The 13,917-nt window shown below is 41.0% G+C and overlaps 1 protein-coding gene across 1 annotated transcript; it reads left to right on the top strand.

Annotated features, from left to right (window-relative positions):
- Positions 1-1,064: 1,064 nt before the first annotated feature.
- LOC308317777 (lymphotoxin-alpha-like) lies at positions 1,065-6,440 on the top strand (the record flags this gene model as incomplete). The annotated part of the gene is made up of 4 exons (XM_080767056.1): positions 1,065-1,175; positions 4,109-4,136; positions 4,318-4,386; positions 5,129-6,440. The coding sequence occupies 4 exons, from the start codon at positions 1,065-1,067 to the stop codon at positions 5,575-5,577; spliced, it is 657 nt and encodes a 218-aa protein (XP_080623182.1). The 3' UTR covers positions 5,578-6,440.
- Between the last annotated feature and the right edge of the window lie 7,477 nt (positions 6,441-13,917).

Below are 13,917 nucleotides of genomic sequence, written 5' to 3'. Positions count from 1 at the left end.
TGAATCAAATTAATTAATTAATCAAATGCCAAAGCTTTTTCCTGCAGGAAACACTGCTTGTGGTTGTAAATATATTGTTATCCGTGTTGCGAGGATGAGGGGGTACCTGGAAAAATATCTACCCCAAAAGGGGTACCTGGTCCAAAAAAGTTTGGGAACACCTGATATAGAGAGAAAGGTCTGTGAGCCCGAGGCTCCGAGCTCAGAAAAAACAAAACAAAACAACAATTGCGGCCGAGCCCTATGTGTGTAGGCCTACTGTCCGCTTATTATAAGCGACGTTGGGCTTCTTTTTCTGTAAAGTTGCTTGTAAATATTGGTTTAGTGTGTTTGATTGAAAATGTCATTCACAGTTTGTATAGAATCATGAATGGGTACAGTTCAAAAGAAAGTAGGCTACAGGTGAATACAAAAACTGTTATTTCACTACTATTCCTGGACTTTTTGGACTTCCTACACGGACTTTTTACACGGGCCATGTGTAAATTGAATTTAAATGTTTCATGTCGGGAGACTCGGGACCTTACCCGATTTGTGTTAAATATTCCACATCTTGTTTTCATAGATCTGGGGACGGGGTTGCTTATTTCTCTCACACAATCTGTGACTCTGTCGGTGTGTGTGTGTGCCGTGTGCGGTCTAGTATGTATGGTAGCAGTTGTGTGTGTAGGCTACTACTGTGAGTGAGAGTGTGACTGAGAAGAGAAACTGGATTGATATTATGAATGATGACGTAACGATCGACGTTCCAAAAGTGGGAAGCGTTAATCATTCATTGTCTTTCTTGAAGGGTGCTTAATTTAAATGTGTGACACAACAACACAAGTGTATAAAATGCAGGAAAGTTTCACTTGGAAAGGCACTTAACTTTCACTGCTCACTGCATGCTGCACGCCTGCACGCACCGATCCGGCTCTCTAGTTTTAACCATAATGGATCATCATCACATTCCCATGATGGAGCAGCAGGAAGGAGAAGAAGCTTATTGCTGTTGTGGTGGATCCATTTGCCAGTCTGAGTCTCGGCGCAAAATTATTATTAATAATAATCATAAAGATCACTTCATGCGGTTCATTGTTGCGGGTTTTCTGTTCGTGGTCACGGCTCTGCTGGCGCTACTGCTCGTGTTCGTCTTTGGGAATATGCGTGTGCTTCATGGCTGCCAGCAGTGCCAGGTAAGAAAGAATATTCAAAGAATAAACAGACAAGTGCACGACACGTATAGCCCGGCCGCCTGGAATAGCTGTGATATGATGTATAGCACCAGTGGTGGAATTCATTTACTTAAGAAAAAGTATAGCTAAAAGTAGCCTATATCAATGAAGTAGGCTACTCTGTTACAACTTTAAAAGCAAAAGTCCGAAATTTACTTGAGTAAAAGTACAAAAGTATCTGGCATTAAAATGCCTATATCAATGAAGTATAGCTAGCTACTCTGTTACAACTTTAAAAGCAAAAGTCCGAAATTTACTTGAGTAAAAGTACAAAAGTATATGGCATTAAAATGTACTTCAAGTACCAAAAGTATAGTCTATATAGTCAACTCATTGATTAGTAGGATGCAGAATAGTTTTATGAATAGAATAGTTTTATGCAGAATAGTTTTCAAATGAATGAATTGTGTTTGATGCCACGCACTGTGAGCGAAGGGGCAAGCTGACCTGTTACCCTGTGGAATAGCTATTTGACCGAGATGTAGGCCTAGTAGAATTACTGAAGTACTGGAAATTGGAAATACTCAAAATTGTACTATTTATGTGCAGTGCAGTAGCATACCTGTAGTCTGCAGTACAGGTGCTTACTTTACATCACTGTATAGCTCGCATTTATAGCTACTGACAACTGCACTGTACAGCCATATAAGGACTAAGGAGTCATCTCGATCGAGGCACTCCTGTGTGACGTACGTGGCTACTTTACTTACTGTAAATAAGTCAACCAATAATACTCGCTGCTGCAACTTGAAGTCAGCTCTTAATTGTTTCACATAATATCCACTTGAAAGTCGTGGCAAAACAAACACGTGTATTTAGTTAAATTAAAGGTAGGGTAGCTAGCCCTAACTTCCTAAGTGATATTTTGGGTTAATACAAAATAAAAAATAAGAAATGTGTGTTGTTAAACCAGGGGTAACCAACCGGGGGTTCGCGAGCTACCGGTAGCTCGCGGGAACGTTTCCAGTCGATCGCGTCAGACCCATTGGAATAATGTCAGTGCCGCTCGTCACATGCAAATTAATTTTGAGCAGAGCGCTGTGGCTCTGAGTTTGAGAATAGACCCCATCGTCCAAGGGTGTGTGTGTGCGTGTGTGGTGGGGAGGTGGTATCTTAGCAACACTGAATGATCTGTCCCATTGGTCGTGTGCTCGTATCATGAGCCAATGGCTGCAGCTCTGAGCTTCCCAGACCCAGGTTCACATCTCATGCTGTAAAGAGAACTGACAGGTCAGCCACAGGGCTGCTACCATATTAGCAGCTGTGAGCGCTCTTCTCTTCTCGTGAAGAAAGCAGGACAGAGTTGTCAAATAAATCCCGCCGTCATTCATACTGTATTTATTCTCCGACCCGACATTAAAATACGGAACAACGTGCGTCCCGCGTATCAGTTCATTACGGGGCTCGTGACAGGCTGCAGACACTTGAGGTGGGACTACTAGCCGATAGCGCCGCTGCTCCTTCAGTTTTCGTTGTTCGTTGTTATAATGTTTTTTATTATTGGGATTTGATCATTGATGCAAATTCTAAACATATGGATGCAGCTGCAGAAGTTGTGTTGCTTAAAGGAATGCATAGTTGCGTTCTCCTCAACTGCTGCGCAGCAACAACAAAAATATAAAAATGAGAAACATATACTGAATATACCAGTCTGCAATGCAAACTAATAGGCGAGTGCACTCCAGGGCATATGCAAAGGGAAAGAATGACTTCTGTCCGTGACAATAATCAATGCTACAGTTTGAATTCTGTACACATGCACACATAGAGCAAAAAATATGATAAATATGAAATATGAAAAGTTGTTGAAGTACAACGCATGAGTCAAGTAGCTGCTTTTGTATCAAACCCTTTCCTCTTTACTGAGCCTACTGTCATTGAACTGCTGTCCGATAAAATGCAGGATGTGTTTGCATTAACTTCAGATATTTAAATGGAGATTATTGGATTAGTAAGTGACTGTCACCTGCAGGTCAGAGCTAAAGAGAAGGAATTTTGGTCTCTTGTGAGCAGAGAAGTATCCCCTGATTGTGTCGTGTGCACTGAAGCTACATGCCTACTTTGGTTCCACGTACTTATGTGAAATGGCCTTTTCACAAATTAAAATAATAAAATCCAAGTTTAGAACTCGTATGACTGACTCACATCTTAATGACACCCTCAGACTGGCAATCACTAAATATGAACCAGATTTCAAAACGCTTGCAGATAAAGTGCAGTCACAGCAGTCTCATTAAAGGTGGGCTGACCCTGAGAGTATGTCACCATATCTGTGCAAATATATATGGTCAAGTTATGCCTATGTCATTTGAACATCTGCCAATGTGAATATTCATTGAAATGAGAAACAAAATATTTCTAATACTAATTATTTCTAATTTGTCTTAATATTATTTGACATTGATAATATAACTTACTATAAGTATTTATTCTAATTTAAGCTTTAGTCTTTGTGTGGATGTGTGCACATGCATTGAGCCTGTCAGAAATAGCAAAAAAACAAGTGTTTTTTCTAACACGTTTTAGTGGTAGATCTTGGCTTACAATTGGGAATAAAATGGGCTCTTGGGCTTGAAAAGGTTGGTTACCACTGTGTTAAACGGTTAAAGCACTAGGGGTCTCCGCTTCCCCGTTTATCCAGCTCTTATAATACATTTTCAGTTGGGTTGCTACATTTCGGCCAATCAGGACATAGTAGCCTACTATGTCTACTAGGCGTCCCATTTATCAGATTCATTTTTTTATAGTGTTCCAGTTACAATTTTGTCTTCTCATTACTTTTTGAAAGTTGTGTCATCATGAAATGTAGGTAATATCACAGCCATTCTAGGTCTATGTTAGCTTAGATATTATTATTGCCATACATGTTGCTAACAGTGTTTGTTTTCTTATAGCATACACCTTCTGCTGACCCTTCACCAGGTAAATAATTATTTAGACTGTTGACTCCGTCAATTAAAAGGAAAAGAGGGCGCTGTTTTTCCTATATGTTTTGGCGATTGAGTTGTCAGATTGATTATCATGTAATCATTAGTTTGCTTTTTCGGATGTCATAGGCCTACAGACGATGTCTAACCCATCATGTTTATCATCTATCCTGTAGCCATCAGTGCTCAACAGCAGAAACAAGTTCAAGTTCAACAGCATCAAAATCCAAGTGCACATTTGACAGGTAAGGTAGCCTACATGGAAATGCCTATTTGAACTTCTGTTGACTACTAACCAACCAATAAACGAATCAGTGTAATTTCATTGTTTAATGTTTACTTGTTTCATTCTTAACTCCTAAATTGTGGATGGCACTCTCGCCAGCATTAGAGGTCCAATGCCCTGTATCAGTGGGTGTGAAAAGCATGTCAGGATTAGGTTGCTGACCAATTCCCCCAGGGGGGTCTCCATATGAACTCCTCGAAAGTTCTGGGCTTGTACATCTGCTATTTTCACAATATTTCTGTGGAACCGGGTCAAACAAAATGTAATGCCTCAACTCCTACAATACCTTGTAAGTGCTTATCAGGGTGGGGACTGAAAAGGTTAACTAATTAACTAAATAATTAACTAAAGGCCTAACCACACCAAGGGGTCGAGACGGTTTTAGCGTTGTCCCTGCGGTGTGATATGTCTTGTTGCACGTTGACCCTAGTGATTCAGCGCATGCAATTCAATGGCCCAAATCACACCAAAGGGTCGGGCGGTTTTAGCGTTAACTCCTTGCAACCGTTTGGACCCAAGGAGTTGCATGGTGATGGTGACCCTTTGGTGTGGTTAGGGCTTAACACTGCCAGTGTATGGTTTTCAACACAACTTTGGCTTTTTTTCTTCTAATCTGGAGTACAAAACAAAAGGATTGTGTTATCCTATTGTTTTGGTATTGTGTGAAAACAAACTTTTCTTATTGCCATATATTCTTCTAGTATCATCATCTACCAAGGAGCATCACCACCTTGCGTGGGAGCACAGCGATGGTCATGCCCACCTCCGCGACTTCAGCTACTGCAACAAATATCTGAGCGTGCCCAGAGACGGCTTCTACAGAGTGTACCTGCAGATCACCTACGAGAACCCCGGCGACGACGACGCCGCTGTCGACGACTGCAGGAATGCTAAAGAAGATCCCGACAGTCACTTTATTCTGTATCACAACGTGTATCACGTTGCAGAAAGCTACCGGACAGACGTGATACTAATGTCAGCGGTTCACACAGTGAAATGCGATGTGGAATACTGGCAGAAATCCATGTACTCGGGAGCTTCGTTCAAGCTGAAAGAAAAAGACAAGCTGTGGGTGAATTCAAGCCACCCCAGTCTGATAGCAGTGAAGCCAGACCGGGTTTTTTTCGGTGTGGATTTCCAGTCTGAGTGACCCCCTCCACCCACCCACCCTCCTCCACCAGACAGCCTCAAACTGCTTCTGTTGCTACTTATTGACTACTGGAGAATTCAAAAGTTAAACTGTCCTGTTTGCACAAGAATGTTTATATAATAACACGGATTTCTACTAGTGCCATGACTTCAAAGCCAAAAAATATATATTTTCTGTCCAAGTCCAACTTTTCACCTGGTATTTGCCAGATGGCCACTTCACAATCTGAGTCATTGCCACCCCAAATAATAGTTTTTTTCCTTAGGCCATTGTGGTAGTAGGTTCTAGTAAATAATCGATCATTTCAGTAGCAAGAGCTTCAAAATGTCTTCTAAATCTATTCAACCAGGCCTGCAGTAGGCACTGAACAAATGTGCATGACATTATTTCAATAAGCTAAATAAGCAAATGTTAGAGGGAGAAACAGTATCCAACACAATCAACTTCAGACCTTCAGACAGGAGTTTTCATGTAAGACTACTGTGAATACCGTTAGTATTATTGCCATCACCTGGGTGGGTCAGTCGTGTATCTTTCACGACGTTAAGCCGTGTATGTGTTCAACAACACAGCCATGCAAAATAACAGTGACAGCTATGAGGTGATGAAAGCTTGCCATCCTCAGCAACAGTGAGTTGCTATACTATTTGGATTAGCATTGGATAATCACTTTTGGGGTGGGTTTTAGCGAAGGGCTCTTTGAACTTGTGGTTTCCTGAAGGGATTCCGGGAAATCCCGTGCGCATTACTCATGATTCACACTACAACGCTGAGGAAGGCCCATCAGGCATGTGAAAAGGACATTTCTTGGTGTGCTGGCTATTTCTTCATTCTTATGATTCACACATGGAATAGCAGTAGAATGTGTTATTATCTGCAAACTTGAATGATGAACATCCCATCCACCCCCACAAGCTCACAACAATGAGCTTGCGGGGATGTCACGCACATACGAGGGTATGCGTGTGACGTCATCATCATACCCGGCCAGAAGTTATGCAGGAACGACTGCTGAGTGGCAAATAAATACTTTTTGGCCTTGACAGCCCATACATCCAAAAAGGATGCATGCATCTGATTGCATTAAGCAATGTTAAACCAGCAACTCACTTTACCATTCACTTTATGTGAATATGGAGTGTTGTGAAGTCAGAACAGGCCATGGGCAGAGGCCTATTGTGGTGGTTCTGGACAACCATATCTGACCCACCCGATACTGGGCACTGCACTCCCTATGGGGGTGAAGTCGGTGGGGCTAACGGTTCCAGAGTTACGTGCATTAAAGCTGTACACACGTACGTACGTACGTACATACAGACAGACGTACAGAGACATTGTGCATTTATGGATAGATATATTTGGTGTGTAATATATTTGATTTCAAGCTTTAGCTTGTTCCCAAAATATTAGTTTGTTTTTTAATGGACTTATTAAACTTATTTATTAGTTCAAATAATTAAACTTTTGAAACATTTAACAGATCAAAGATCAATAAATATCAATAAATATTTGTATGCATTTTAAAGCATTTGTTTCCACCTGTTAATTATAGGCTATCTATCTAATAGGGCCAGACTATCTATAATTTAAGCAGTCCTAAATACTGGAATTGAAACACCCACATAACGTTTATAACATTTCACACTTTCCTTTTCCTTTGCTGACTAATCAGAGCGTGAAGTGCAAGTGACCGAGTCACAGAGTTGTTGTGGTTACTGTCATGGTGACTGACTCACAGAGTTGTTGTGGTTACTGTCATAGTAATTCGTTTTTTGGGTTAATCAATAATGTAATAATAATGCCATAGTAGGTTTTATAAGCTATATATTTTTTTTTTAAATAAAACAACCTCATTGAGGTAAAAACTGCAAAAAGTATTTTAATTACAAAAGCGCAAAAAAGGTGAAATGAAGTGACTTTGATAAATCTATTGTGGTCAGAGATGGACCGTTTAACGCATTTCATATCCTTTTGTATTTTTACATTTTGTATTTGGCTGGTACGGAACAAATTTGTATCAATATACTTTCAGATCTTCTATTTTCTGTATACATTAAACTAATAAAATAATACATATATTTTTTCGACTTTTCTGCCTTTATTATGGATAATACAGGAAACGGAGAGAAAGAGACATGGAGTGACACACATCAAAGGTCGTCAGGATTGGGCCAGGGGAGGCCGGGGAGGGTGATAGTTGTCACTGCATGTAATCCTACAGACTGGGGTAGCAACACAATGTATGTGGGGAGGAATTAAAATTGGGAAGAAAAATCAGACCCGTCTGAAGTGAGTGGTGCTGTACTGTACTGTACTGTACTGTACTGTACTGTACTGTACTGTACTGTACTGTACAAGCCCCCCTCCCTGGCCTGTGTGTGTCTGTGGCTGTGCAACAGTGAGCACCTGGTGAACAAACGCTATATATTTCCGTGCTCGGACACAGGGACACAGCCACACACAGCTCAAAAAGGGGTAAAAAGCAAGGGCCTATGGGAACTACTCTTGTTAATTAATTAATTAATTATGGCACACTTTTTAAATTAAACGTTTTAATAGTTGGACTTGTGGAGGGAAGGTATCGAATATTTTCAAGTAAAAAAAGGGCAAATCTTTCTTGATCGAGTCGAGTCCAAGTCATTTATTTCGGTCCATGAACAAAATAAATAACTTGGACTCGCCGATAGTTTAACTATATATGTATATATATATTCTAATGATTAGAACATTGATATATAGTTAAACTAACCAAGTGACTCGAGTCCAAGTCATGCCATGTGACTCCACTACTCCACGCCTGGACTAGCCACTTGACATACAGGGAAAATGCCCGGTGGGCCGCCCAATTAATGTGCCCCCCATCCCATACTTTAATATTTGTTTTGCATATGGAGGGATGTTTTTCAGTATAAAAGTGGTGGTATTAGGGTTAGGGTTTTTTTGTTTGTGTGCCTTGACTGAGCGGGCGGTGGAGTATCGGCCAAATCAATGTCATACATCTTTGGACACAGTCCAGCCCTGCACTACTCTGCGAGGTACTGCCATTTGCTAGAATGTGATTCCAAAGGTCATACAGAATAATTTATCCAAGGTCCCCTTCCCAGTCTAGCTGATCTGATTAAAGTAAGTGACCCATAGATAAATTAGATGGGAGCTTGGCACTAATGGTCACAGGTGTGGTGATCCGGATGTCACACTATATGTACAAATCACTGTCTACACATTGTGTGAAGGTCTGAGGAACGTTACCAACATACACTTGCAGCAATACTGGTGTGCAGAGTTTTTATTCTAATATACAATGGTTTACTTTTTTATCAAGCTATGCGTGTGTCTTTTAGCCGTTTTACCAGCTTCTCTCTCACTACTCGTGAAGTCAGCAAAACGTTCAACCTCAGAAGCAATGCATCAGCGATTAAACTGCATGGTTCATTAACATTTTTTTATTCCTTTTTTGACATCTTTGAAGCATTGACGGTAAACTTCTGCAACCAAGTCAAGTCAACACAGCAGTTTCCACTCAGCGGTACTTGCAACAGCCTCTTGAGTTTACCCATAAACAATGTAACAACAAAGTTTGAGTAAATGCTTGAACACACACAACACTATACACCAGAGGACTGTGGTCCTCAAGCTTGTCAGGCTGTGGCCCGTGACCCCCCCACCAAAATAATCATATTTGAACTGAGGACCCCCGTGACAAACACTCAACAGATAAATATTGTGAAAATATCAGATCTTCAAGCTTGTAGACCTGCTATTTTCACAATCTTTAGGTAGTCCCAATTTTCACAATTTTGTTTGGCCAATGTTTGATCAGTTTTGACTAGAATAGTATAGTTTGCTGTATTGAATGTCTTAAAAGTCCTTATATTGTCACTGTCACTGAGAACCACTGCACTACACTACATACACACGGCTCTCAATTATTTAAATAAACTGAGACAAACAGAGGGGACACATGAGCCACACTCCTTGACCACGAGAGCCATGGAATGAGCTGACTCCTGGTTCCGTCATATAGTGTCTGGTTCAAACGGCAAATGGCCACCGGATGCTTGCCTGCTGTTTTCAAAGTGGAAGCAAGATGCCGGACACCAAGAAGCAGGTGAGGCCTAGTTTTGTTTAGTTTGCAGCTCTACTCATCTATCATATTCTGGTTCCTGGAATTAGGAACTATGTGGTCTGACAAAATTGTATACAGCATTCTCAGACGAGGCTTCCTGTCTCAATCGTGGATAAACAAAAATGACCTTAAATTATCATGAAAAAAGTGAAATGGGACAAATAGTTGAGAAATAGTATTGTAACCAGAGAATGTAAGTTTCATTTCAAAGCATTTCGCCCAGTTGCATGGGACAGGCAGTTGAAGGACATCGATCGTGAGTTATTTATGGAAATCACTTTAAGTTTATTTGATTGGCATTGCCACCGACTGTTTTGGGGCGGCATACAGTGAGAACACTGTAACCCAAGTGTTGTTTTTTTGCATAGTGCAGGATAGTTCAATACCAGGTACCGGTATATTGTTATGTAATGATGGTGCTTCTTATCATTTTCTTACCTTTGTATTGCAATTTGCTGCATACGACTACTTTCCTTCTCTACTACTTTCCTTCTCTCTACTTTCCTTCTCTCTATTTTCCTTCTCTTAATTGCCTCCTCATGGGTGAGGGAAATTCCCTCGTGGATCAATAAAAGTATCATCTATGTATATCTAAGTATCTATGTCTGCTCATAAAGTAGTTAATATTTTCTTAATACTTGTGTTAAATCTACAACTGCATAGTGTGTGCAATTGGATATTCTCAAGCAATGATTAACAGTGTTAAAGGAGTAGGTCACCAAAATAATAACTTTTCTATCACATGAAACCTTTAATTAATTATTTAGTTTTTGTTGACACTCAAAGAGTCTCCATTGAGTCCACTCTGTACGTATAGGTCAAATTATTTGTTTAGGAATGCGTCAAAAACTAAAATAATCTCCATGAAGTCTAGGGGTGTGAAATCGATAGAAAACTAGAAAAAGTGCTCCTCGGAGCACAGGTCTCCGCCAGCAGGTCAGGTAGGATATTGTGGGCCAGCAATGTTCGGAATTCACCAATCAGATGGAATATGAAAAATATCCATCCAGCATCCAGGGTGTGTGTGCAGTGCACAGTTTCGTTGTGATCAAGCCAACGGTGCCGGAGATTAGCTGTCCACAGACAGATATAGACACACGGACAGGGTGCAAAACTGTAGCTATGGATAGCGAGTACTAGGTGTGCAGTGCAATGCCGTTTGGAAAGGAAGGGCCAATGTCCTGCGGCGTCCCGCAGGGCTCTGTCTCCACTTATATGAACCTGTTCTCCACTTATATTCTGGATCAGCCACAAGCATAAACACCATTTTCATTGCTATGCGGATGACTCACAAAGATATGTCCCGGTCAAATCCCCAACCACAGGAAGCTTAGACCGTCTAAGAGCCTGCATTGCTGACATAAACTCATGGATGTCACAAAACTTCCTCCAACTTAACTCTGACAAAAATCGAGGTGTTTTCTTTGACACAGACCTGACTTTTAATGTCCAAGTTAATGAAAGGAATAGATTACACCTGCACACTGTGTATTTGTCCAAGTTAAAAAAGCTGTTCAGTCGTATTTTTACCAGCTCATAACCATTGCAAAAATCAAATCCATCCTCTCCCCATTTGCAGATTTAGAGAAGGTCATTCAGGCTTTTATAACCTCCCGATTAGATTACTGTAATGGTCTGTACACCTGCTAATCACAAAAATCCATCTCTCGCTTACAACTGGCGCAGAATGCCGATGCCAGGCTTCTGACCAACACCAGAAAACATGCCCATATCACCTGTCAACTCTCCACTGGCTCACTAGTTTTCAGAATTGATTTTAAAATATACCTTTAATAGCTTTTAAGGCCCAAAATGGTCTTGCCCCCATCTGCTGCCCTCCTATAATTCATGCAACATGCTTAGTCACCAAGGGTGACCAGGCTTTTTCCGCCCTACCCCTGGCAATAGAGAGTATGCACATGCATGATTTTCCCATCAGAACACGCCCCCCTCATCTAGACTGAGTGGCAAAACATTGAGCAGCATGGAGTGTTGGAGTTTGGAAGCGCTCGTTGGAAATCACTCAACCATCTTGCGTACCACCCGTTTCTAAATGTCACATAATGCAGGAGGCAGCAAAATGTTGTGTTATTGAAAACAAGCACTTCCAAACTCTGACACTTAAATGCAGGGCATTTCTTGACAGAAAGTAGCTCATAACATTTCTATGGTGGATTTTCATGAAACAAAAACTTTGCAGATAGAAAGAGGATAATAATATTAAAGCTTTTCGTACAGCTGCAATGTTGTTGAGTTTAACATTGTTTAATGCAATCAGACAGGACTTTTCTGTTTGGATGAATGGGCTGTCAAGGCCAGAAAGTAGTTTTTTGCCACTCAGTGGGCGTTCCCGCATAACTTCCAGGTATGATGATGTTGCGTGCATACCCTCTATTAGAAAGGCCAATTCTTTGTCATCTTTTAAAACACTTTTGAAAACGTATCTTTTCAGGAAAGCCTTTCCCTAGATCTCCTCAACTGCCATAATTGTACTGCATGTTTGTAATGTATCCGTTTTAGTCATTTGATACCTGCACTGTTTTTAATTTAGTTTACTTTTGTTTATTGCTTGGCTCAACCTAATCTCTTGTTACGCACGAGACAATGTAAAAATATTAACACTGAGAAATTATTCAGGATGTTGTTTCCATAGACTGGGATAGGTTTCAGCTGATACCTTTTGGTGAAGAGGCCTGGAGTTTTCTTTTGAGTGAATTCACTAAAGTCATTGACAAACATGCACCTTGGAAGACTGAGACTTGTTTAGAACATTATTTCCATTGGTCTACTTTTGTAGGGACATACTGTAGTGTATATACAGACAAATCCTGTTCTTCGGTGCAATATACTGTAAATATTGAAATCATAAATATGTGTCCGTCTCTAGTCGCACTCTGCTGTTGCCATTGTTTTTAATCAACAATCTACAGGTAGCACCCACCACACCACTCCATCAGTAATGTATGAACAAAGTATATTTAAGAGATGTGATGTGTAAGCACACAATCAGCACGTTTAACAAGTGTAAAGACCTGACAAGAAAGGACAGTCATTTTGTAACAAAATGTGGACACCACAAAGTCAAGTGTTGTTTCTCACCTCACCTATCCCGTAACCCCGGAGGGTCGTTGGGGCACCACAGACGATCTGCTGACCAGCTCTCTCCATCCCTCTCTGTGTTGTTTATACATTTAGAAAAACAAAAATCACACCAGCGTGAAGTGAAGGTCGCTCTTATCATTGTACATCATACATCATCTCATTCCGGCCAATCACAATTTGCGTCCTCACTTTTGTCTTCAATGTTTGTGTTTACGTAATGTTTGTGTTTACATGACAATGACATTATCCACCACTCCACAGGTATAAGACCGTCTGGTTCTGGGACCCTCGATGAGTCAATAAAGACAAAGTGGTTGATGCTGACCCAGAACCATTGGGCCCAAATGGACACATTCACTCACTTCCCAACGACCCAAGAGCGTCCAATGGGAGCCTTCAATCCTCAGTACCCAGGCCAAATGGGAGCCTTCAATCCTCAGTACCCAGACCAAATGGGAGCCTTCAATCCTCAGTACCCAGGCCAAATGGGAGCCTTCAATTCTCAGTTCCCAGGCCCACTGAATACCATAGTAAGTTCCCAGGCCCACTGAATACCATACGTTCCATATTCCAATACAGACTGTAGTTGTCAAACAGAAAAGTATGCTAAGGCCCGGACGATTAGCTCAACCTAGGCTGCCAAACCAGCCGGACGGGTGCCGTGGGTTCGACTCTGAGCCCGACGGCCTTTGCCGCGTGTCACTCCCCATCTCTCTCCCCCTTTCCTGTCAAATTACTATACCCTATCAATAAAGGCAAAAAAAACGTTAAAAAAATAGTCCTGTACAAAAATATATATATAAATAAGAAAAGTATGCTAAGCTAATCTTGCAGGACCTCCCTTGATCTGTCCACCTGTTACTGCGTTTATTTAATGTGTAGGGGAACAGAAGTAACAAAACAAGTTTACCCAAAACCTTTGAAACACACTGAATGACAGAAAATAACAGATGAACCAACTAAAGAGCCTGTGCAAAGACTAGTTCAAAGTTCTAGTCAGTAAGTCAACTAGTCAGTAAATACAATGGATAAGCCAAACATCCATCAAGTCAAGGTGCGATCAAGGTAGGTAACCCAGTCTCAAAGAATACCGGAGAACTCGCCGCTTTACC

Source organism: Protomyctophum bolini, assembly GCF_963924005.1.
Source record: "Protomyctophum bolini genome assembly, chromosome: 6".
Classification (NCBI taxonomy): Eukaryota; Metazoa; Chordata; class Actinopteri; order Myctophiformes; family Myctophidae; genus Protomyctophum; species Protomyctophum bolini.
Note: the sequence above shows the minus strand (reverse complement) of the source record. Positions and strands in the feature narration are given on the sequence as shown.